Genomic DNA, 23,695 nt, shown 5'->3' with positions numbered 1-23,695 from the left:
GTGGGTCCCTTAAAGGACCAGCCTGGACATTGAACCGTCCCTTTGAATCGCTCCCTGCCTCCAAGCTGCCGGCGGCTAAAGTGGAAGGGTACGTGGTGCCTCTTCGCGGGTCGCTCTGAGGCCATTGCTGTTGGAAAGGGGGTAGAAATATGACCTTGAAGTCCAAAGGGAGTTTCCTGCAGACGGTGCAGGCCAAGTTGCGGCCCCTCCAACGCCCCTTCTCCATTCCTAAGACCTCGCTGGCTCCCAGCTGTCCCCACAGACTATTCATCAACTCCAAACTTTCCTATTAAACCTTTGGGATACTGCTAGATTTCTTTCACAGTCTGACTCTGTTCCCGCCCCACTGGTCCCTAATTTCTAAGGCTTCTAGATGTCTAGGGTAGTGCCAAGAACCCCAGATAGCTGCGGCCTTCTCCCTTGGGAGCTAGTCGTAGCCCTAGTTCGCATCCGGGAGAAAGAAAGCCAAGTCCCCATTCCACGGGAGGCCGCGCGCAGAGAGTGGATCCAGCGGTCAGCGTCCCGAGGCAGGACCAGACCGCACGAGGGCGAGGATGCGGGCCCCGCAGCTGACCCAGCCGGCATCTCCCGGCAGGTTGGGGCGGAGAGGCTTCATCATCTTGCAGCCAGCCGGCCTAACTCGGCTCCTTTGACCCCGGAGAGGGGAGCCGTCCTGGGTGAGGGTGGGGGGCGCAGGACGGAGAAGCTGCCTACAGGCCCCCCCCTCTCCTGCGCCGGCCTGGGGGCGAGGGAAGCTCAGGGCCATGACTCCCCTTCTGGTGCCAACGGTGGGGCACCCAGGCGATTTACAGAGAGGGGAGGGAAGGCGGACAGGCAACGAACTGCTCTTGGTCCGAGTGCCAGTGGGAGCCCCATTCATCCCCCTTGCCCACCCCCCTCTGAGTAGAAGGGATGGACTCATCCCCAGCGTAGCCTCTCTCCGCGGAAGGGCCCCCTCCTCCCCTCAGTGTCAGTGGGGTGGGGCCTATACCCACAGTTGGGGGGCTAAGGAGGGGGAAATGGGGATAAACATCTAGCTGGGCCTTTTACCCCAGAGGGGTTTGGGTGCCAGTGGCCGAGATAAGGGTGCGTTCTACCCCGCGGCTGGGGGTACAGGTCCGGTCAGCTTGCCCCCCGGACTCACGCACTTACCCTGCTCCACCTGTTGCCGAGATCGCCTCATTTCTGCACATCACTTTGGGGTGGCTGAGGGGGGACCACAGAACCCTCCAAGCCTCTCTTTTGTGGTTCCAGCGAGGCGGTCATCTTTCATTTCTCCTTTTCCAGCTTTCGGGGAGCAGTTAGGGAATGTATGATGAAGCAGAAATGAGCCGTCAGGATGATATTTTAATGGCTTATATGTCACGTTGGTGCATGTGGCTTTGAACTGGAGCCGCTTGCGTTTCCTGCAGAGAGCGCCGCAAATCCCACTTGATAACTTCTACAACCCACAACTTTTTTTTTTTTCCTCTCACATTCACTCTTACTCTGTATATTTGGACGCGTTTCCTAAAAATACCCTCTTGTCAACGTCCCCCTTGGATATTCCACGGACTGGAAAGAAGAGGACTGATTTTTCTTTTTTGAAGAATTATTTTCCCTCTTCCCCCCTCCCAACCGCTACCCTTCTCTCCTCAGTTCCCCTCCCTTGTTTTTTCTTTTTTTTGAAAAGCAGGCGAGGTGGGTTCAATATTTGTTCTCCCTGGTGAAAGCAGTACAGCCTCTAGAGAAAACTTCACCTTGCAGATAAGATTTTTATGACTACTGTGAGGCAGGATCCAAATTCCCCTTACAGGAAACAGAAAAGACTCTGAGTGGCTCCACTATATCTTTTTTGAACAAAGTGTATGGCAGTTAAAACAAACAAACCCTCAATCCCTTTGCCTCCATTCCCCATCCCAGTTCTGCTCAAAGTTGGCAGGGAATTCAGGGGCTGCTGCACTCAGACTTGTTGCTGGGGACTGAACATTTGATTTTTTTTTTCTTTCTTTCTCAAATTTCTGTTTCCCAGCACAACAAGCTCAAATGCTCAGCCAGGTTCCCTCAGACACCAGGAAATCATCCCAACTAAAAGAAGTCCAGTTTTGAGGAGGGAGAACCCAGGAAGAGAGCAGCTCAGCTCACCAACCCCAAGCAGGAGTCTAGTTGGTGAAAAGACCAGAAAACCAGAAAGGAGGAGAGGCCGACTCTGACCCTGCCTTCCTGCAGCCAGTGCAGCCTGAGCAGGCAGCTGGGCAAAAATATTCATTTTCATTTTCCTCTCGCCCAGGCACTGGTGAGTTTCCTAACCGGGCTGCCTGTGAAAGGATGAGTTGAGGTCTCTTTGTCTGAGAAAAGAGTTTAGGGCTCTGATTCAGCTGCAAAGAAGCCAAATGAAGTTAGAAACAAAGGGCAAATTGAAGGATTCCGACTCTTGGCTTTTTGTGTTTTCCTTACTAGAAAATAATTAGACCTAATGAATATGCAGACGCTTCTGCTAAACCCTCGGCCCGGGCTGCTGGGTTTTAAACAGAGTTGCGGAGAAATGCAACCTTCATCCCCCAACCCCCCGTAACTGCATGCATTTTTTGAAATGCATAAATGTTGCTCGCCTTAATTGATTGAGTCACAGGGATTTTTTCCCCTGCTTTTAAGTGCCATACTCCTCTACCTTTCAACAATCATTTTAATATATAGTCAATGGCTCTTTGTGGACGGGACAAAAAGCAACTACGCGCAGTTGTTGAATAGACTTTGCGCTGGGCAAAGACAGGTTAATCGAGGGCTGCATCGCGAAAACAAGCGAGTGTTGTATGTTTGCACTGAATCCAAATGTCTGCATTTTCCTAACTAAATCAAAGGGAGTGTTATTTCTTTTTCTGCTCACTCATCTGAAGGTAAGTAAATTTTCTCTGGCGATCAAAAGCCTGGTCGGCAACAAAGACCGCGCCCGCTTTTTCCACCGTCCTGGTGTGGCGAGTTGCGGAATTTCAATAACTGTGACAAGGGTGACTGATTTGTGAACTAGAAAAGGTTTGAATGTCACAAAATTTACATTGGTCCTATCTATCGGAGATTTAAATACCAAAAAAGTATTCGGGGATTTCTAGGGAGCTCTGGGCAATCCTGAAGAACAATGGCGCGTTGGGAAATTTACAGTTTTACCTGAATGAAAGGGGCCCGGGTTGGGAACACGAGTGCATAGGGAGGGGTTAGCGGGAGGGGCAGACAAGGGAGACTAGGGAAAAGGGAGAAAAGAAAAGAATAACACAGGAAAGGAAAAAAGAAAAATCGGCAATAATGTTTTTAATTTGCTTTAAAAAAACAAAAACAAAAACAAATCAAACTTCAACCAGGAAAGTTAGAGCTCTGATCCACCTGTGCTTTTTGTTTTTCTCGGGGGGGGGGGGGGTGGGGTGGGGTGGGTAGGGCACAAAAAGCCTGATTGATTTAATAACAGTGAGAAAAATCGAGGCAACCGCTCATCCTGAGAAATAACATTTCTTGTGAAGAGAGAGTGGAGTGTCTGTGCGCTCCCGCGATCTTAAATTATAAGCAGGAGGGGGACGAAGCAAGAGGGAAGCAAACTTCAAAAGGACCAAATAACAAAAGCCTCCTTTGCTTCCCTTCAAGGCGGGGACAGGGGAAAAGAAAGAAAAGAAAGTTGCTGAATCGGGACATTCTGGAAGTGCCTTAGCTGTGTTTACCAGCCCCATCCCCGCCTCCTGTTCTCGGAGACGCCCGAAGTCGCTAATCGCTCAGCTAAGAGCAGGTTTGCAGAAGGACAAGATAAAGACAGAGAGGTGGAGAGGGAGAGGGGTACGAATAAAAAGAGAGAGAGAGAATGTATATGACTGCGAAAAAGAAAAGAAATTGTGGCAAAAAATTTTTTCCATGAGAAGAGGGAAAATTTTGGCTTAAAAAAAAAAAAAAAGTTGCTACTCCTGGCAGCCCTGTTTGTCAAAAGGGGATGTCAAGCGCTTTACAATACCTGGGATTGATGAGGCGGGCGGGCCAATGAACGGCGCGCGGCGCCTCGGCGCGCCCTCCGTTGGCGCGGCGGCTGCGGGCGGGGGGAGTGCCGGCACACCAATGGGCGCCCGCGTCAGCAGCACGTGACGCCTCCCCCTGCTCCCATTCATCAAGGGGGGGACGGTGTCGTCCTTTCAATTCATTTATCTGCAGGAATGATTGCTGCTATCAGTCTCGCGCTCACCGCCCGGCTGAGGAGGTGAAAGTTTCTCCCCAGGAAGATAAACCGCAAAAGACAATATTGTGCATGATTTGCGCCTTTTCTTTGGCTTTTTCCTTCTTTCTTTTTTTCTCCCCCTCCCCCCCCCCCTTTTTTTTTTGCAAAAAGCAGAGGGGGAAAAAGGAGAGTGAAGGAGCGAGGAGGCGAGCCTGAGAGAAAGGAGAGAGAGAGAAAAGAAAGGGCGAGGGGCTAGTGGAGAAGTGAGGAGGGGCGTACGGAGCGAGGCGGAGAGAGAGCGAGCAGTCGCGGCTCCGGCGCTCACATTCCTCTATGCTACAAATCCGGGAGGAAGTTTTTTTGGGGGGCTGAGATGCTCCATGCCTTTCCCCGGGCAGCCTTGACGCGGGGTCCTCTCGGCAGAAACTGAGCGACGAGAAAGTGAGAGCCGGGCCGGCGGGGTCCGCTCGGCGGGCGCCGGAGCCCGCTTTGCTCGCGGCCCGCAGCCGTCCGGCTTCCCTGCGCTTGGCCAGGCGGGCGCCCCGGCGCGCCGCGCCGCTGCCTGCGGGCTAGGACTTCGCGAGGTGGGTCGACTCCTCCTCCCTCCTCTTCTTCTTCCTCCTCTTCCTCCGCCTCCCGTTCCTCCTCCTCCACCACCACCTCCTCCTCCTCCTAATTTTCCCTCCTCGGCGGGCGAGGGTGGGGGGGGCGGGGGAGGCCGGGGCTCGCCCCGAGCAGCCACGATGCTCCTGGACGCCGGCCCCCAGTACCCCGCGATCGGCGTGACCACTTTTGGCGCGTCCCGCCACCACTCGGCGGGCGACGTGGCCGAGAGAGACGTGGGCCTGGGCATCAACCCGTTCGCCGACGGCATGGGTGCCTTCAAGCTCAACCCCAGCTCGCACGAGCTGGCCTCCGCGGGCCAGACAGCCTTCACATCCCAGGCTCCCGGCTACGCGGCTGCGGCGGCCCTGGGACATCACCACCACCCGGGCCACGTCGGCTCCTATTCGAGCGCAGCCTTCAACTCCACGCGGGACTTTCTGTTCCGCAACCGGGGCTTTGGCGACGCGGCGGCTGCAGCCAGCGCGCAACACAGTCTGTTCGCGGCTTCGGCCGGGAGCTTCGGGGGCCCACACGGCCACACGGACGCCGCGGGCCACCTCCTCTTCCCCGGCCTTCACGAGCAGGCGGCGGGCCATGCATCGCCCAATGTGGTCAACGGGCAGATGAGGCTTGGCTTCTCGGGGGACATGTACCCGCGGCCCGAGCAGTACGGCCAGGTGACCAGTCCGCGTTCAGAGCACTATGCCGCGCCGCAGCTGCACGGCTACGGGCCCATGAACGTGAACATGGCCGCTCACCACGGCGCTGGCGCCTTCTTCCGCTACATGCGCCAGCCCATCAAACAGGAGCTCATCTGCAAGTGGATCGAGCCTGAGCAGCTGGCCAACCCCAAAAAGTCGTGCAACAAAACTTTCAGCACCATGCACGAGCTGGTCACGCACGTCACTGTGGAGCACGTCGGCGGACCGGAGCAGAGTAACCACATCTGCTTCTGGGAGGAGTGTCCGCGCGAGGGCAAGCCCTTCAAAGCCAAATACAAACTGGTCAACCACATCCGCGTGCACACGGGAGAGAAGCCCTTCCCCTGCCCCTTCCCTGGCTGCGGCAAGGTCTTCGCCCGTTCTGAGAACTTAAAGATCCACAAAAGGACGCACACAGGTACGGAAACGGCTGTCCTAGACAGCCCTCGGTTCCCTATCCCGACCCTGGGACCCACATTTCAAAAGTCAGCGGCGGGAGTGCACAAACCCGGCCTCGGTTGGGTCTGGAAGTAAGATTTCAGCAGACAGACAGCGAAAGTGTGCTCTGGGTTTTAGTTTGAGGTTTGAAAGTCTAATAAAGTATAGAGAAGGTTGGAGGAGAAGGATCTGGGCATATAGATTTTTAAATAAGAACTAAAAAAGGCCGGGAGAGCTAAGAGACAAACCGGCTTTGGGGAGCCCTTGGTGCGCGAGAAGCCGAGAGAGGTGGCTGGCTCCCGGCGGCGGTGGCGGAGGCGCCAACCGCTTCAGCTGCAGGCAAATCTAAACGTTTGCTTCCAGCCAACATCCCCTCTCTACGCACCTTAGTGAGGACTTTGCCAAAGGGAGGAATTGAGGAAACTGGAGGAGATCGGATGAAAGGGCATAGAAACAAAAACAGAGACAGAAAAGAGGGGGTGGCGGTGGTGAAAGCAAGTCAGTCGGGCCTGTGGAGGCTTTTGGAGGTTTATGCATATTTAAAGAGCCCCGAATTTAATAACGACTTGTTTGTAAGTAGATTCGAGGAGTCGGGAGAATCGGCAGAAGGCGGAGAATTCCTTTTTGGCAATTAGATTCTATGAGGACGTTTTCAAAACACCGAATACCTTGAGTTGGCCTTTAAAAATAAAGAGACCAGTCGGGAGCCGTTAAAAGAAAAGTTCGCGGCGAGTTTAGGGCTGCAATCTGGGTCGGGCAGGCCCTTCTGGGCTTCTTGGGCCAACAAAGCCGGGAATGCTGCTTCATGGTTCTAGTGGGCCCGGGTGATTTCTGAGAATCGCGTTTGGAACTTGGCGTTTAACGCCTGAGTCAGAGAGGAACTTGCAGTGCTGAGCTCTCGGCCCAGATTATCCTATAAAATGTGTATAGGAGGTGGGGTGGGGTGGGGGCGGCGACGGCGACGAGGAGGGTGCGGAGCGTTGAGGAGGGGGTAGGGGGAGGAGAGAAGAGCCAAACAGTAGGAGAATCCGCCCGGAAAATGAAAATTAGAAACCGAGAGCTAGGTAGAAGCTTCCTGGAGTTGTCTGTATAGCCCCGGGCCTAAAAACCTGCAGCCAGACCTGCTGCTACTCTGGGATCTAAAAAACTACCACCACCACCACCACCAATAATAATAATAATAATAATATAGTAAAATCTGGATCTAATTGGATTGAGTTAAAATAGTTCAGATGTTTATAATTCCAACGCAGATATATGATTTCATTAACGGCCCGGGTTTTGAGCTTGAAAAGTCCTAACCCTGAGCCGCTGCTTTTTTTCATTTTTGTCTTTACTGTTAATATTTGTTTTTTTTTTTTTTTTTTTAAGAGCCGCGGGGTTTGTTCTAATCAGACCTCTCTGTTTCTCGCCTTTCGCACCAGGGGAGAAGCCCTTCAAGTGCGAGTTCGAGGGCTGCGACCGACGCTTTGCCAATAGCAGCGATCGCAAGAAGCACATGCACGTGCATACAAGCGACAAGCCCTATCTTTGCAAGATGTGCGACAAGTCCTACACGCACCCCAGCTCGCTGCGCAAACACATGAAGGTAATCGCCGCGCTCTCGCCGCCCGCCTTGGAGCCAGGAGCCCTCGCAGCTCTTCGGCCGGGGTCTGGCGGCGAGTGGCAGCTGGGCTGTGGCAGGAGCCGGCAGAGGCGGAAAGGCCACGATTCCTCTTTGCAGACTGCGCAGAAAGGGCGGGGGCTGGAAAAGGGGATGTGGGTACCCAAGGCCCTTCTAAATTTACTGTTTAATAATGAAAGTCAAAAGAAGCGAGCAGAGGCTGCGACTGAGGGGGAGCCAGGACAGTCCCGGCTGGATGATGCTGCCGAAGCTGTGGCCTCGGCGGCTTGGCTGGCAGCGCCTGCACGGAGTTGGGGTCTTGCGCTCGGGCCTGAGTGCTGGCTCACCTAACCCTGAGCCAGCAAATTTCAGCGGCTGCTGGGGAGCGTGTGTGTGGGGGGGACACCATCTCGGGCTCTGGCCTCACATCCAGCCTCCTGCTTCCCAGATGTGTTTTCTTTTGTGAGTCGGGGGTAGTTGGGGGCACTGTCCTTTCCTGGAGCCGGGTCTCTGCAGCGCGCCGAGGCGGGGCAACCAAGCCCAAGTCCCACGGGTCGGGCCTCCCTGGAGTTCAAGGGGATCCAGGGCTCCGGGGTAGGGGGTTGGGGGACTGCAGGCAGCGCTCAGCCTTCATGCTCCCTTAGCGGCCGCCGTGGCGGCTCTTTATCTCCGTAAAAACGCGACTTTATTCCCGCAGGTCCATGAATCCTCCTCGCAGGGCTCGCAACCTTCGCCTGCCGCCAGCTCGGGCTACGAGTCCTCCACGCCGCCCACCATCGTGTCTCCCTCCACAGACAACCCGACCACCAGCTCCCTGTCGCCCTCATCCTCCGCGGTCCACCACACAGCCGGCCACAGCGCGCTCTCTTCCAATTTTAACGAATGGTACGTTTAAAATCAGAAACAAAACACCGAACAAAACCCTATTTAAGAGACTGAGCACACACGCGTATACAACACATAACTGAAAGAACCCTGAGCATCAAAACAGCATCCCCACCCACCCCCCCAATCCTGTTTTTTTCTAAACCTGCCGATAGAACCAGGACCGAGTGAGAGAAAGCACCAAACCTTTACTTTTTTTTCTTTTTTTTGGCAAAGGCTTGGTAGCCAACGGGTGGGAGGGTGGGCAAGGAGAAGGCGGCGCCTGACCAAATGCCGCCAACCCCGAGGGCCGGTTTCTCTTGGGAATCGGAACAGGCTCTTTGGGATTCGGCCTTTTTTTTTTTTTTTTGCTTTGCATTCTTGTAAATACAGAATTATTAGCTTAAAACTGTACTGTTGGATTCTGTATATAGTTATATCTCGGTTGGAACGGGCGGGTGGGATCGTGGCGTTGTGGTCTTTGCATTGGGGGAGGGGGGAGGGGCCGGGCGGGAGCGGGAGGGGGAGGGGAAGGGGGGTTGGGAGGCCGAAAGCCAACTGTTTGTACTGAATGGCAAGAATGTTCTAGTAAATGTGTACCAAAATGTGAATTACTTTGTACGATTACAGTCTCCACGTCGACCTAACAGAATATTATTGGTATTAATGTGCTTTTTTTGTATAAAGTGCAAACATTTCGTCCCAAAGTCTAAGTACCTTAGTGCAGTAAAATGTTGTTTCACGTCCTGTCAAGAATTCGTATAGTACGAGCCTGGATCTGCGTGTCAAACTGTTCCATTTGTTTATGTAAAGTGATATTAAAAAAAGATATAAACTATAACTGTCCAGTTGCTTTTGGCAAAAGATACAACCACATAATGTATATAATTCCTAGTTTCCATATTTATCCGCATGTAAAGGGCCGGTTTATTCATGTTACAGCTATTCAATATTTATGGCTAGAAGAACTCGTATGTACACTTTAGTTTCCAGAACTGTTTGGTAACCTTTCGTACCTTATTAAAGATTCTGAAATCTCAGTGATTGTAGTAGGAATTTCTTCTTCACTCCCAGCAACCTGCTGCCTCTTCTACCAGCCTTACTGGGTCTCGGAAAAGCTCACCAGTCTTCCCTTTCTGTCATTGCAGGTCGTATAAACATGATAAATGAAAGCTACCCTGCTGGCTCTCCGAGAGGGTGTAATTAGTATTTATATCAAAATTTATGAAACAAATTTTCGGCCGCAGTATAATTTAAATGACCTTTGCAGACGTAGAATAACAACCATAAAAATAACAGAAATAGATTGCACAGGCAACATCAATATTAATGCAGGCGAATTGTCAGAAGCTCAGGGGCTGGATCTGCAGCTTTGCAAATGAACTTGCAGTCTAGGGTTCCGCTGTCCCCCAAATTAAATTCCCCCAGCTGAAACCAAGTTGCAGATTTACAATATCATATTTTAAATTGCCATCTTCAATTAAACCATTTATGGCCATAACTAATTTTCAGGATGTCGATGCATGTTTTTCCAGGCCTGCCTTCTTTGTACAAAAGTAAACGTCCATAAAGCGTTTTACTTATATTTCTTCAAACGTGATGCTAATTTAAATTAATTACCTCCTATAATATGTTATTATTCCTATAATTTTGCCACTGTTATTAGTTCTCTCAAAAATACATCTAGGGAAGAGAATTATTTTATGTAATTTGATTATCTTTCTATCTCTTTTATTTATTTCTCATTTACTTAAGAAATTCGTTCCATTGGCTGGCGTTGATACAGTAAATTTGTAAATGAGGAGACAATATAAAAAATCTAAATTACTTGTGCTTAATGACTGTAGCAGAACGCCTTTTCTCTAAATCAGATTGTCTTTCTTGCAGTTTAGTTTGATAGATTTGCAAGCTATGCTGCTCCCTCGAAGTTAGCTGCACTGGTAGGAACGCAAGCTTCTTTGTCTCTGGTTGTAGCTTGCATGATCGCCCCATTAAGCAGACAGCGTAGCCGGAGATCACAAATCAGGGTCTTGGCTGTAGCTGCAAGGGTGTGGATGGGTCAGAGCTGGAAGCAGAAACTGACCTCACCGAAGGCCAGGAGGAACCCAGATTTGGATGTTTAATATACTGTGTGTATTCAGGAAGTCACAGGCCACACTGACTCTGAGAATGAAAGCAAGAGGGAAAAACCCTCAAGAGTATAAGAACCCCTAAAATACATCTGTTCCAAAGTATACCTTCAACCCATTACAGTCAAAATGTTAAATTCTCTTAAATTTTGGGGGGCTTGTCCTTTTGTTGCTTGCTCTTTGTATTTGTCACTTTTAGTCAACAAAATTTTATTGGGTAAGGAGGGGATTTACTACACTTTCTGCAGCACATCAAAAAACTAGAGCTGGTGGTGTTTAACTTAAAAAAAATGTTATTGTGATCTATAAGAGTAGATATCAACCTTTCATGAAAAGAGCGCCACCTTGCAAGGTTTGGTGAGATTTAAGGAAGTTGGAACACCTAAGCAGGAATTGCTGCTGGTTCTGAAATTTTGTGAGAGTAGAAGCTGCCTCCCAATGGCTTTGGAGGTATAAAACTAACAGCATAGTATTTGAAGTGACTCATTATTAGGCCCAATAATTAATAAACCTAGAAAGAAGAATAAAAATAGCTCAACTTTCTAGGAAGGAAAAGTAAGCACCTCAAAAAATAATACTTTCCTTTAGAGATCAGAATTTCTGGGAGACTGATATAATATTCATAATAATAACAGTACCTTTGTAACTTTGTTAGGATGTTAACATTTAGGAAGATAGTCAATGAGTGCATTTTTTGACTATTCCTGAAAGCAGTTTACCTCAAAATTTCAAATATAAATGTCTCATGATTTGTTATATATCTGATACTCTTTTAAACTTTAATAACAGTATAATAACGAAATATACTGTGATATGAGTTAAATAGGATATTTTAAATATAAATTTTAGGGATAAATATTTACTTAACTACTTCATAGTGTAAAAAAAATTTTTAGACATTGAAGGTCAAATAATTTTTTTAAAAAAACCACAAAGCCATTTGAGGAGTACTGTGTGTGTGAATAATCACACTCACCAGAAAGGAATTTTTCTAGTAGCAGCCAATATTTATGTCAATTCCTCTTATGCATTCTCTTTTCTAACACTTACCACAAAGAAAAAGTCATTAATGATGTAGGTTGCCTAAAATAATGCTTCATACGTAAATGTAGTCTATTATTTTGCTGGTACCTTTAATGTCTGCTTGTTGAGATGTATTCTTCATACTTTTCTTCATGGGCTATTAGGTTTTGAAATACATGAATGTGAACAGCGAAATATATTGTTAGACCCTATTTAGCAGGAGCTGAAGATGCTGCAAATGGCTGGTTTCTGTGTGTAGTTGTGGATTTTGATTTAGGCAGAAAGTTGTGCTGGTTCATATTTTGACTGCATTGTATTCTGTTACTATCAAATGATAAGAACAGCTAACAAGTTATTAAAAAGTTATATTGTGTCAACAAAAAATGCCTGAGTACAAGCAATCATATTTGAGAAATGAAGAGAAATGAGTTGTGGTACGTGTGTGTGTACATTTATAGAGTAAGCATGTAAATATACAAGCACCATTTATGTGGGGGCTAATTTTCAAACATTTCAGGTCCTTTGTTTTCGTCTTCAAAAGCTACCCCCAACTGCTTTAAGCATTTGCAGCTGATGATTTTGATTTTTTAAAGTCAAGCATTCAAGTTAACCTTTAAGAAGCAAACCACCTCCAAAAGAAAGATGTAACCTTTCAATTGCCCCATATGCTTATCATTTTTTTTTCTTTTTCCTTTTTTTTGCTTTAGCTGACAATGAAAATAACACTAACCTTCTTTGCTGATGGGCCTGGCATTTAGATGTTTTTATTTGTTGATGGGGAAGTTTTCTCAGAACTTTTAAAGGCTGGCAACAGAACTAAATTCCCCAAATACCTTACCCAGCCTTGAAACCTTCCCGATGTTCCCTTTTCGAGGTCAAATTGTGATCAGTGTCCTGGAACCCTTGTGAATAAGTGCTGGTGGAGTTGGTACCTGAGCATTACTGCTTTTCAGGAAGCAGCTTGGGGAAGGCCATGGTCCTTAAAGAGCATCAATTTATGATGGGTTGGGGAGGAACTCACCATATGTGGTTTGGCAAAATCAAAATGAAGGCACTGAGCTCGTGCCTTTAATTATTTGTGAGCTAGGTATGATGTCAGCAGATTCCCAACTCACATTTCTTTTTTCCAACTCAAAATACTAATTACAAATTTATCTTCTCCTGTCTAGGTATAGAGTTCTCCTTGTTTCTAGCATCAAATGTAGTTCTTAGAACTATGTGTTCATATAAGGAAAACAAAGTCTTTGTTGTTTTCATAAAATTTGCCGCAGTTGATATCACTGTCTGATTTTAGAATTCTTGAAAATAGAGTGGCAATGGAAAGATTTATGTCATCTATGCCAGGCAAACCACTAAAGGTTCATATTACTCAGGTTTTTTTTTTTCCAACTTTTTACCAACTCATTCACATCAGTAATATGTATCCATTTAAACTGGTTATATATACAGAATGTAAGAATTTATGGGGGTAACTATAGAGCAATCTCTTTTTTCAAATGGTAATCACTAGTTTGGGGTTAGAAATAAGAAAAAAATGTTAATAACTTCCTATAGCATGTCACATTTGAGCCTTTCCCTCAAAATTTTTTGCAACTATAATGGCATAATATTAAAAAAATAAGGTAAGTGTTCTCTATTTATCTATGCAAGGCTGGTTCACTCCAGAATATCTCACCAAGCAAGAGGAAACATGATCAGGCCAAACAAACCAGGGGCTATTTTTACCATGTAAACTGAATTCTGGCATTAGTTCCTAACGTTTATTTCCACTTTAGAGCAAGGACCTGAAACAGTATGAAGTTTCCAATTGATGCTATACTGGAGGTGGGTTTTTCAAGAATAAGAAACTGACTTTAGCTATCTAGTATGGAAAAAAAACAACATTGTTTGGCAATAATACTAGAGACTCACCATTGTCTGTCAGTTGTCCACAAAATTTTGGCTGTCTCTGACATAGCGGGTGTACTTTGTAAGTACATGCGTAAGAATTCATGGGTTGTGAATCTTACACAGTGATATTTTTACCTACAACATACACAAGAATCAATTATTAAGCGTGGATATAAACAGATGGGAATGCTATCTTAAAAAAAAAAAAGACGTTCAAAGGCTAGCGACTTTAACAAACTTTAAAAAATATGATTATTTTGCATCTACTTTTGTATAAAAATCCCCATTAAGCTACAGAAAACAAGGAGAAAAAGGTGAGAGAAGCTCATATCCTAACTCCTTAAAATTTTTTTTTTCTGTCTATCCGGGAAAATCCTAGCCTCTGGCAAAGAAAACTGAAAGTTGTGGAGGAAGGTAAAACCACGAAAAAGGATCGGGGTGGGTGAGTCTGTGAGTCAAAGAAGATTTCTGTCCTGGAGAATTTCTTGGAAACATATAGACAGAGGCTTTGGAGGTGAGTTTGTGGTGGTGGGATGGAACACCAAGGTTTCCTCACAGCATCTTCATCAAAGGTCTAGCGGTCAGCGTTTGACGGGCCCCCCTACACCACCCTGCAACCCAGAGAGGTGCTTTCCAAGTCACTGCCGCGGGCTGGGGCTCTGGCTGGGAGAGTAGTGCGCATGCGCGGCCCGTGGCCCGCGATTCCACGTGCTGATGAATATGCATGAGGCGTCCCCCGCCCACGCGGGCCGCGGAGGAAACAGCTCTGAGGCTTCGGCCTGCGAAAGCCTGTGGTCTGGCTGCCAAAATAGTGTGGCGAGGAAGCTGCACGTGTTTGTTTTGAAACCTCGCGGGTTTAAGTGAGATCAGCAAGCCAGGCAGACAGCGTAGGCTCCAGCAATTGGGTGGGCCCTGCAATTTCCCCTTAAAGACCGCCCCGGTGGACCACGAACCATGCCGCTTAGAAGCGGTCCTCCTCCTGTCCCCTTCCAGGGAGCTGGCATCATGGCTGTTCTAGTCACCTGGCCCCTCTCCAGTCAGAGACCCCACGCCTGAGATGGTGGGCAGGGTGCTAAGGGTTTTCCTATCACCCACCCTCTTTCTTTGCTCTGATTCAGGCCTGTCTTTGTCTTTCTCCTCCTTTTCCTTTTTCTCTCCGGGTTCCCAGTTCTGTTTCTGACTGTGTCCCCCAGTCCCTACCCACTCATCTGGTGGACTATCAGCCCCTTGTTTGAACAACTGCTCTAAGGTTTTAACTCGACCCTTCCCAAATAAAACGTGCGCTCACGCACGTGTAAGAGCTGGTGTAGTTCTATTAAGCTCAAAAGTAGCCACTGGTGGAGGAACTACTCTGTCCAGGAGACCTGGTAAGTGTAGGGTTTGGGGAGAAAAACCCAGAGTTCAGGCGCTGGGCTATTGCTTTGCTTTCCAGGTGACGTTCTTTGGGTTCTGCCCTTTTCATGATATTTTGTGGCCAATGTGCTGACATTCCAGAGTGAGTGCATAAATTGTTTGGTGGAGTGACTAACACTTGTAAGCACAGGGGAGGGGTAGTGGAGCGCCCCTGGTTCCTCCATCCTCACACCAGTGTCCATGGAGTTAGGCTTCTGAGTGTTTCTGTCAAAAGTCCTAGGTTCCATAACATCAGAAAATGGCTCCCAGACAGGTCCCAATCCTCCTCTGAATTTTACTTTCAAGTAGAGGCAGACCCATTCCATGGGGCCCACCCCTTTTGCTTCCCTCACTGCCAACAGGAGAGGCCTTTTGTCACTGCCCGGTTCTCAGTGCAGCTAACCAAGAGCCAGCTTCACTCCTGCCAGTTCTGAGATCCCAGCGCCATAGCATCATTTCACCTGGCAGCCATCACTAGCCAAGTCTTCAGCTTTGAAACTGGAAGTGCAGCAGAGGGGTTGTGGAAACGTTCCTGCTAGGAAAAGGCCTACCCGGAGGCCTCCGAGTCTCGAGTCTCAGAGCTAAATAACATAAGGGTGGCTGGATTAGAGCTGCCGGGGGACCTGGGCCTGGGGAGGCCTGGCGAGGCCTGGCAGAAGTCAACCAACCTGGGTTCGGTCCCAAGGACTCGGTGGAAAGGGGTTGGCGCATCAGAGTTCTCTTGTTCGAGGTCCCGGGAGGACAGTGCACCCCGCGTCTATTTAGGGGAGAAGAGGCCCTCGATACACCGAACCTCCGTTACAAGGGCCACTCCACAGGAAACTCGCTCCTATTTGGGTCCCTTTGTGTTTTAATATGTTGGGAGGGAGGTGCAATTTTAATTCTTAACTCTACGCTAATTACGAAGACCTGAGTCGGCTCATTCTAAGCAGAAAGCTCAAACTCAGCGTGGGTTCCTGCGTTCTTGCCCCAAAGGCCAAGGCCCAAAGAACCTTTTTCTTTTGGCTTGGGGCTCGAGGGGAGGGAGGGGCGGGAACGGGAGCGGGCCGGGTTCCGCGAGCCGGCAGCCCTGCGTGGCTGACAGGCCCGGCTTCCCCGCTTGGCCGCCAGAGTCCGTGCGGGCGACGCGGTTGCCCTCTCCGGGCCAGAGAGTTGGGGACGCCCCTTCCCCGCCCCCGGCGCCCCTAGCGCCCCCAGCGCCCCCGGGGTCGGCGCCAGAGACCTGGCGGCCCGGAGGCTCTGACTTGAGGCGGCGAGGCGGGCTCTGGGGCCTCCCCGAGCCAGGCCGAGTTTAGTCTGAGGAAGCGACGGCGGGGGACGCGGGTCAGGGCCAAGGAATCCGGGACCCCAACCGGACAGGCGCTTTCTTCCCCTCCCCCTCCCTCCGCCCCAGTCCCAGCCCCTGCCCAAGTTGCCTGTCTCCGGTAGGACTGACCGTCTGCCCGGCCTTACTCTGCTGCCAACCTTGCCCGAAATCTAGACCCCAGATCCGGTAAGTCGCGTTCTCCTCTCACCCCGCCCTGCCACCTTTCTAGCGGACTCCGCGGGCGGCTGCGTGTGCGCGCGAGCCGCTGGAGGCGCGCGCCGAGAACTTGGGCCCCTGCGGCTGGTGTGTGTGAACACACTACCCGAAGTAGTCAGAGGTGTCGCGGGCTCCCCTGTGAAGAGGGAGCGGAGGGGGGTGGTCCAGCCTCGCTCCTCTGGATCCTCTTTGTCCCTGTGGACACCCACTAAAGCTATCTTTTAAGAATAAGCTTTCTGCTGGTCTCTAAAGTGTGTGTGTGTGTTGGCGGAGGGAAGCAGGGGAGGAGAATTGCTCCTTCCCCTAAGCAGTTTCTAATTCCTGAGGTCCCCAACAAAGTTTACTCATGATTTCCATTCGAATGCTGTGAAGTTATTATCATTACTATTTCAAGTGAAGATTTCTGAGAGTCACAGCTTCTCAGATATACGTGCCTCTGGAGGGCATTTCGACAATTACCTTGTCCACTAACTCCTCTCCCTTCCCACTGGAAAAAAAATAAACTTAATTTTTCAGTAGTTGCCTTAGGACATGTCGTTTACAAGTTCCTAATGTGAGGGAAGAAGGGAAGAAAGAAAAGCAACCTTGCCATTTCTCGTTGGGACTCCGCGTGCTCTGTTATTGAAATGTGAAGGATGGATTTTGGGGGGGGGGAGGGGAAGGCAGGGCGCTGGAAGAGTGCTTTTGAACCGCGCTGCCCTGTTGCACGGGGCTGACCTTTGGCTGACACGGCCACGGAGCGGGCCGTTAGTTAACGAGAATTTGATACATTAGACATTCGAGCTGGGCGTGTAAACCCACACTCTGAATCCAGATTTCGCTCAAATTAGTGTACGAGGAAATGATCTTTTTAAGTCCTGAGGCTTAACCAAGTGTCAGGAGGGCCGATTGCTTCCTGAAAAGGGCAGCGAAAGACACTGTGTAAAAGGCACATTCACTGCTCCTTAAAAAACAAACAAAATCAACCCCCCAAATCATCTTTGAAAAATTTCCGAAATCCTCCAAGTCACTCCTTTTAAGTGATGCTTATAAATAAGGCTAATCATCTCGTTCTAGTGAATTCTGTTGTATTAATTCCTAACACGAGGCCAAGCTGTGAAGACAGTGTCACAGTTATGGATATATATGTGTGTGTGCATGGAAATATATAAACGTATATGATATATATGTAATACACATTTATATAATTTTTTTTCTCATTAATCGCTGGAGATGTTAGAATGTGACAGTTCATTTCTGCCAGGCAGTGGGGCACATATGGAGGGGAAAGTCACAGATTTTAAAACCGTTTCAAAGTTGACGCGTCTCGATTTAATTTGGTTCGACTCGTGTCCAGACTTCGGAGCCCATCAAGGGAAGGCAGGCTGGACACGGGGATCCCGGGCCTGGCGCGGCGGCGGAACCTGCAGCTCGCCAGCCTCACAGATGAGACTGAAGTTGGGGACTTGGCTGTGACAGTGGAATAGGAAGCCAGTTGGAGGCTGCAGCGGCTCCCGCGGTATTTACTGACTTTGGAAAGGTGTGATTTTATTTAAGTTGACAATAGAGCTCCAACTTCAAAAAAAAAAAAAAAAAGAAGCACCCCTAGAAAATGTTTTTCTCCTCCTCCCAAAAGCAAAGCCTGCGAAATGGTCTGAATTGGAGAGAGGGGGGAGAAATTCTCTCCTGCGCAAGTTCCCAGCCATTCTTAGGGTGGAAAGGGGAGGAGGAATCTGTGTCCTGCAGCCCTGCAAAGGCCGATTTCCCTCAACTACTATCCTGGGGGAGGGTCGCAGCAGCCGTGGCAGTTTTCTACACCTGAGTGTTGGATTCTGCCTCAGGTTTTGCTGGGGCTGCACAGGGGCGGTTTCTGGGACCAGAGTTTATTAGGCAAAGCAATTTTTGGCCTCAAATCTTTGTTCTGGGAGTCTGCCTCCAATCCCCTCTTGTCCTCTGAGTGTGGATAAAAAGATGGAAAATTAACTATCATGAAAAGAAAAAGACAGTTTAAAAACAAGGATGCTAGGGGAGAGAAGTGATTCTCCCAGACCTATGATGAAGAAATTCAGACAGGACCCAGGAGAGGTACGGGATTCATTCCAGACACAGCGCTGTAGACCCAGTCCCACGCACAGGCTGACAGGCTCGCGTGTCCCCCACCTTTAGGATCAGGGCAACTGAGCGGGCGGATCACTTTTCTGGATTCAGGCTCTGACCCCCTTTCGAAAAATCACACCTCTGCACAATCTTGAGAACCCCCAAGGTTTGGGAGGGTTACAAAAGCTGGCCTAATGGTGAACAGGAGAGTAGGGGAAGAAGGAAAGGTTGGGAGTGGAGAGAGCAGAGTTTGCTGCCAGTCCTCTTCAAGATCGAGTTCATTTTTCCCTGGTGGCGGGTCCCAGGTTTGGAGCATCAGCAACCGGTGCTTGGGAGAGAAACTCTCCGGATCACCAACTGCCAAGTTGTGTCAAGTTTGAGGTTGAAAAACGGTGGGTCTGTTTCATTTTAAGGTCCACTTCTGGAGTCAGTGGAAACCATCTAACGTTGACTTTTATAAAGAGTGGAAGGAAGGAAGCCCCTGCAGCTTGCAGACTAGTCTGGAGTTTCTTTGGCCCTCTTGTCTAGACCGCCCACCCACGTCCAGCCCCGGGAGTCTCCAGGAGCGCTGGAGCCTCTGCACGCGGTCCGGAGTCTGGGTGCCCGCTTGTGCTCGGAAGCCACGGACGCTGTGGTTCTGACTGCCGCAGGACTTTCTGGCGGGCGCCAGGGCTGCCCCTTTCGCCGCTTGGGGGTTTCCTCCGGCCCTCACCCGGGCTCCCTCCCCGCAGCCCCCCACAGCCCTAGGCCTGGCCACCCCAGGGGCTGCCCTGGACCTGACGAAGGCAGAGCGGTCGCTGACGTCAGGGGCTCCCAGTGACCTGAACTCCAGCCCCGGCCAGGAGGCGCGCGGCGCGGGCATCATTAATTACCAGACACTAAATGTTACACGGGAAGCTCAAGGTTTTTCAGGAGGCAGCTGATTTTGAGAGTTATATATGTGTGTGTATATATGTGTGTGTGTATATTATATATATATGTATATATGTGTGTATGTATATATATATAATGGTGTGGGGAGCGAGAAAAGAAGGGGGGGGGGATGGAATGAGAAACAGTGATTCGGTTTCTCAAAGCATAGTTAGTAACTTCTCACCCTCCAGTGTCCAGGTCCGCCCCCTGTGTGCACCCTTCCGTAGGTGTGGGCTCCTCACTTTGTAGCTGGTTTGGCAGATTTTCGGTGGAAGTGCTAGTATTTGTTCCTACGGGACTCGCATTGACAACTTCCCTGTAGATTCAAGTTTGAGGAGTTTAATTATCTCCAGAACCCAAGGAGGTGAGATAGGGTGGACATTGCGTCCTAAAGATGGATCTAGGATGTTCGTTATCACCCTTTCTATTTGGTTAGATCTTTGGCCAGAGATCTGATATTATTATGGCAGTTGTTGAGTAAAAAGAGGGAAAACCCCACGTACATCGACAGGGTCAAGATAAATGAAAAATGAAATTCTGTATTAGCAACGAAACCTTTCACTGGTAATGTCAAAAGCAGCTTTCCTTTTTTCCTTTGTTTTAAAAGGAATTAGGCATGCAATATCTAGCTCAAAATAGAATTTTAAGCGGTAATAACTTCTTCAAAATCACACCAATTCTTGGTTCTAGCTCTAATACATTTTCAAAAATCCTTTCTCCGAGGATCACTGCCTAGTAAACATAAGCAGGGTCACTGTGAGGCATATTCTCTCTTGGGCCCTTCTCTGCAGAGGGAACAAAAACCGTGCAATATGATAAATTCCACAGGTGATAGTGAAGTGATTTTCTGAAAAAAAAAAAAGAACAAAGTGAACTTAGAGTTAAACTAAAACCCCACCTAAATTAAATTTTTTATGTAAATGGAAACAATAATCCACAAATTCAAATGTCTTAAATATTATATTATTTGCCATAAACAATTTCCTCGAAACTGGCTAGTTGAATTAGCCATTTGGAAGATCCTGAATATAAAAATAAAACTCACATATATCGCTGCATATCGTCAGTAAATAGCAGCTCTCAGAAATATAAAATTATCTTCATACATGTGAATACAGAATGCATCTGATACTACCCAGAGTCAGAACACAAGGCCTCTCTAGTTATATCTATAGAAGGCAGAAATATCCTGAAAAGTACTTTAAATAGCAGGTAATTTGTTAGTTTCACTGACTGAAAAAGAATGAACTAAACTTTAATTTTTCTTTTGAAACCTTTAGAACCCTGTAGGCAGCTTTTGATTCAGATCTATGATGATGACCATTTTATTCTGAAATCAGTAATTTATTTTGAACCAATAATTATATGATAAACATTTAACAAGTATATACTGATTTCTCAGAAGAGACCTAGTTCATAAAATATGAGGGAAAATGGAGCCCATGCTTAATACCAAGTGTAAATATATTTGTAGTATAGAAATTCTATGGAGAATTTTAAAAAGCTTAAAAGGTCATATTAATACCTGTATTGAATACAAAATTCCAGAAATACACACCAATAAAAATTTCCAGGAATTGTATTAGAAGTATTTGAAAAGAGATATCTGCATACAAAGAGGGAAAAAAAGAACCTCAGGGTAAATAAAAACAAAAGTCCAAGTTCCAACCTTTTTTTCTTTGATTATTATTATCTGTTTTCATGGCTTGTACCTAGATTTTTATTTAAAATTCCAAAAATGTGTGTTAACTGTAATAAATATTTGAAGTTGAGGACAACAGTTATTCGGCATCCAGCAACTTCAATGCTACTTTACTTACTACTACTTTTATATACTATAAATATTCCCAGAGAGTTCTGCTCTTTTTTGGTGCAACAGGTTGAAATTTATGGGTCTAAGATATTTTCCAGACTATATGTGTTACACTCTGGCTGAGAAAAACCTTAAGATATTCATTAGATTAAAAAAGTCAGCTAATATTGCTATAGTTCCTGAATCAATTATTTATAGATTTAAGGCAATAATTGAAGTGCCAAATTTCAAGGTCATTATGTATGTATGTGTATCTCCACATAAGTAATCTGTGCAATTTGGACAGTATCCTATGGGCCTTATGTGATTTTTGGTGTTGCCTCAGTCCTGATTTCACTTGCTGACCGGGCAAAGTCAGTTGATATCCTTGACTCTTAGTTTTTTCAGTGTAAAATTAGTGCCCTAGATAAGATGCTCACTGAATTTTTATATAGTTCTTAAAGCAATGGTCTTGCTTACTCTTATAGATTGACATTTTAAAAACTTTTAAAGATAGAATTTTATTTGTGAAAAAATTAAATCAGGAAAATTTACTTAACTGATTGGATATAAATGTAATCAGCAATTCCTATTGTAAAACTCATCGTTAAGGTTTTTCTTTTGTGTATGTGTACTTGAGAGAGAGTCCTGTTTTAGAAATATGCATTCTATTAAACAAGGGGTGGGGGATACAGGAAATCTATCTTTCTCTTTTTCTTAGTTTGAAAAAGAAATAACATACATTCCTAATGTTTTGTTTATGTGAATTACAGGGACCTGGGGCAGAGAGTACTTAGGAGATGGAAGCATTATTAAATTCAGTAGTTTAAGGGCATGCATTTGGGAATTGTGAACTTCAGGTTCTGGTTGTATGCAAATGTATGTAAAATATGTTTGCTGTACATATTAATTCACTGAATTTACAAATCCCACTATGTAAAATAAAATAATAAAACACAATTCTGCACACTTATTTCTGGATCAGTGTGAAGGGCTAAATATATTGAGTATATTATTCAATCTACAGGTTTTGCAGCTGTTGCTTGTTACTTATCTATAAGCTGACTACACTTGACTAGGCCAATTAATTAATTGATTGATTAATTAAACCAACAAACATTAAAGTCAAGTATGGTAGTTGTTATTGAGAGTGTGGCATTTCAAAAAAAGATTCCAAATGCTTTCTTCCCTCTAGGAATACAACGGGAGAGACACATAGAATTAAACAAAATTTAAGGTAAAATATGATATTTGTCAGAAGGGAGGCATGAACAAAATATGGTTGGGCAATGTTTGACTTTCTGATCACTTGCTGATTTACAAAATCAGAACAAAATACTGCATCACAAACTTTTCTTTCTTTCTCCTTCATACTCTCCTTTTCTCCATTCCCTCCCTTGCTCTCCTCCCTTTTCTCTTCCCCTTTCCCTGACTCTGGAACCTAAGGCAATATGACATTTGCAAAAGACCTTTCTCAGGGTGGTGGTAGTGAGTTTGTGGGCTTGTTGCTTGAGTCCTCACCAGGCCTTTGTCTTTGGGGGGCAGTTTTGTCTGAGTGCCCATCTGTAGCCAGCTAGCCTGGGCTCCCATGGATGAGCTTAAGCTCTGTGAATGTGGGGCCTTAGAGCTGGGTCAGAGCTTTTCAGGTACCAGAGTGTCCGTTTTTCTGGTTGAAGTGGGTCAGGCCAAACGGAGACCAAATTCTGACAACTCCAGGCAAATACTTGAAAAGAGAACAGTGATTGCTTGCAAGGACGTTACACTTTGCAGAACTGTGCAGGATTTCTCTCTCCTCTGTTATTTATTTGATCTAAATACAGGTTCCTTGTCACTAATAAATAAGCCTTTTCTTATTTTTATGATGGTTCATTTGTTCATTTCTATTCAATTTAAAATTTATTTGCTATAAAAGTTTAGCATACTAATTGTTTCATAAATTTTTGATCTGTTCTGTGATGTTAAGCTGTTGAGCTATGTTTTTCCTTTCCCCGAGGCTGACTTGATTTTCTGGCAGTATTTTCCTGGGAAATTTTGTGTCTTGCTTATAATATTTGATAGTCATCCCATGAAACCAAGGAATAATTAATTTTCTCCAAAATAGATTGCATTCAAGTGTTTTAGAAGCTCTAAGGAGGACTAACTTGTAACTAACCAAAGAAGTAGAAATAACTGGTCAGGTTATATATTATTCAGATTCTTCTTTTCTTCTTCTTTGTTGCTGTTCTATGGGTTGATTGGAAAGTGGCACAGCCCAGACCAGTCTGATTAGTACTTACTGGCTGTTTGGGTGAGTAGATTCAGGCAGGAGGGGTTGCAAAGTGTGTTTGAGAACTTTATCATTTTTGTGTAATTCCTATCCTCTTTATAAAATAAAGTTTTCATTCTGAACGATTTCTAACATATACAAGTAATAAATCTCCATTACCCTACATCAACATTTATCAACTCATAGCCAATTTAATTTTGTCTATATTTCCATCCACCATTCTCTCCCAGGATTATTTTGAAGCACATTCTAGGCATTATATTATTCAATATGTAAATATTTATTATTTAACTATATATAGTTAATGTTTGCT

The 23,695-nt window shown here is 46.7% G+C and overlaps 1 protein-coding gene and 1 long non-coding RNA gene across 2 annotated transcripts in view; both read left to right on the top strand.

Moving 5' to 3' along the window:
- The first annotated feature begins 4,141 nt into the window (after positions 1–4,141).
- Positions 4,142–9,420, top strand: ZIC1 (Zic family member 1). Its single transcript, XM_005899341.2, has 3 exons — positions 4,142–5,893; positions 7,338–7,501; positions 8,214–9,420. Exons 1-3 carry the CDS (start codon positions 4,912–4,914, stop codon positions 8,409–8,411), a joined length of 1,344 nt encoding a protein of 447 aa, XP_005899403.2. The 5' UTR covers positions 4,142–4,911; the 3' UTR covers positions 8,412–9,420.
- A 4,386-nt stretch (positions 9,421–13,806) lies between these two features.
- LOC138988644 (uncharacterized) overlaps positions 13,807–23,695 on the top strand; it is a 326,541-nt gene continuing 316,652 nt past the window's right edge. Inside the window, exon 1 of the long non-coding RNA XR_011464916.1 lies at positions 13,807–16,306. This is a non-coding gene — a long non-coding RNA (uncharacterized lncRNA). The remainder of the gene's footprint in view (positions 16,307–23,695) is intronic.

This window comes from Bos mutus, chromosome 1 (assembly GCF_027580195.1).
Source record: "Bos mutus isolate GX-2022 chromosome 1, NWIPB_WYAK_1.1, whole genome shotgun sequence".
In the NCBI taxonomy this organism is placed as follows: Eukaryota; Metazoa; Chordata; class Mammalia; order Artiodactyla; family Bovidae; genus Bos; species Bos mutus.
The sequence above is the reverse complement of the archived record's forward strand: the minus strand, read 5'-3'. Positions and strand labels throughout refer to the sequence as shown.

Excerpts from the sequence above, each read along its gene's own strand:
- ZIC1 (XM_005899341.2), top strand. The coding sequence starts at position 4,912 with ATGCTCCTGGACGCCGGCCCCCAGTACCCCGCGATCGGCGTGACCACT. Across the intron at positions 5,894-7,337 it reads CCACAAAAGGACGCACACAG|GGGAGAAGCCCTTCAAGTGC; the intron begins GTACGGAAACGG and ends CTTTCGCACCAG. Across the intron at positions 7,502-8,213 it reads CGCTGCGCAAACACATGAAG|GTCCATGAATCCTCCTCGCA; the intron begins GTAATCGCCGCG and ends TTATTCCCGCAG.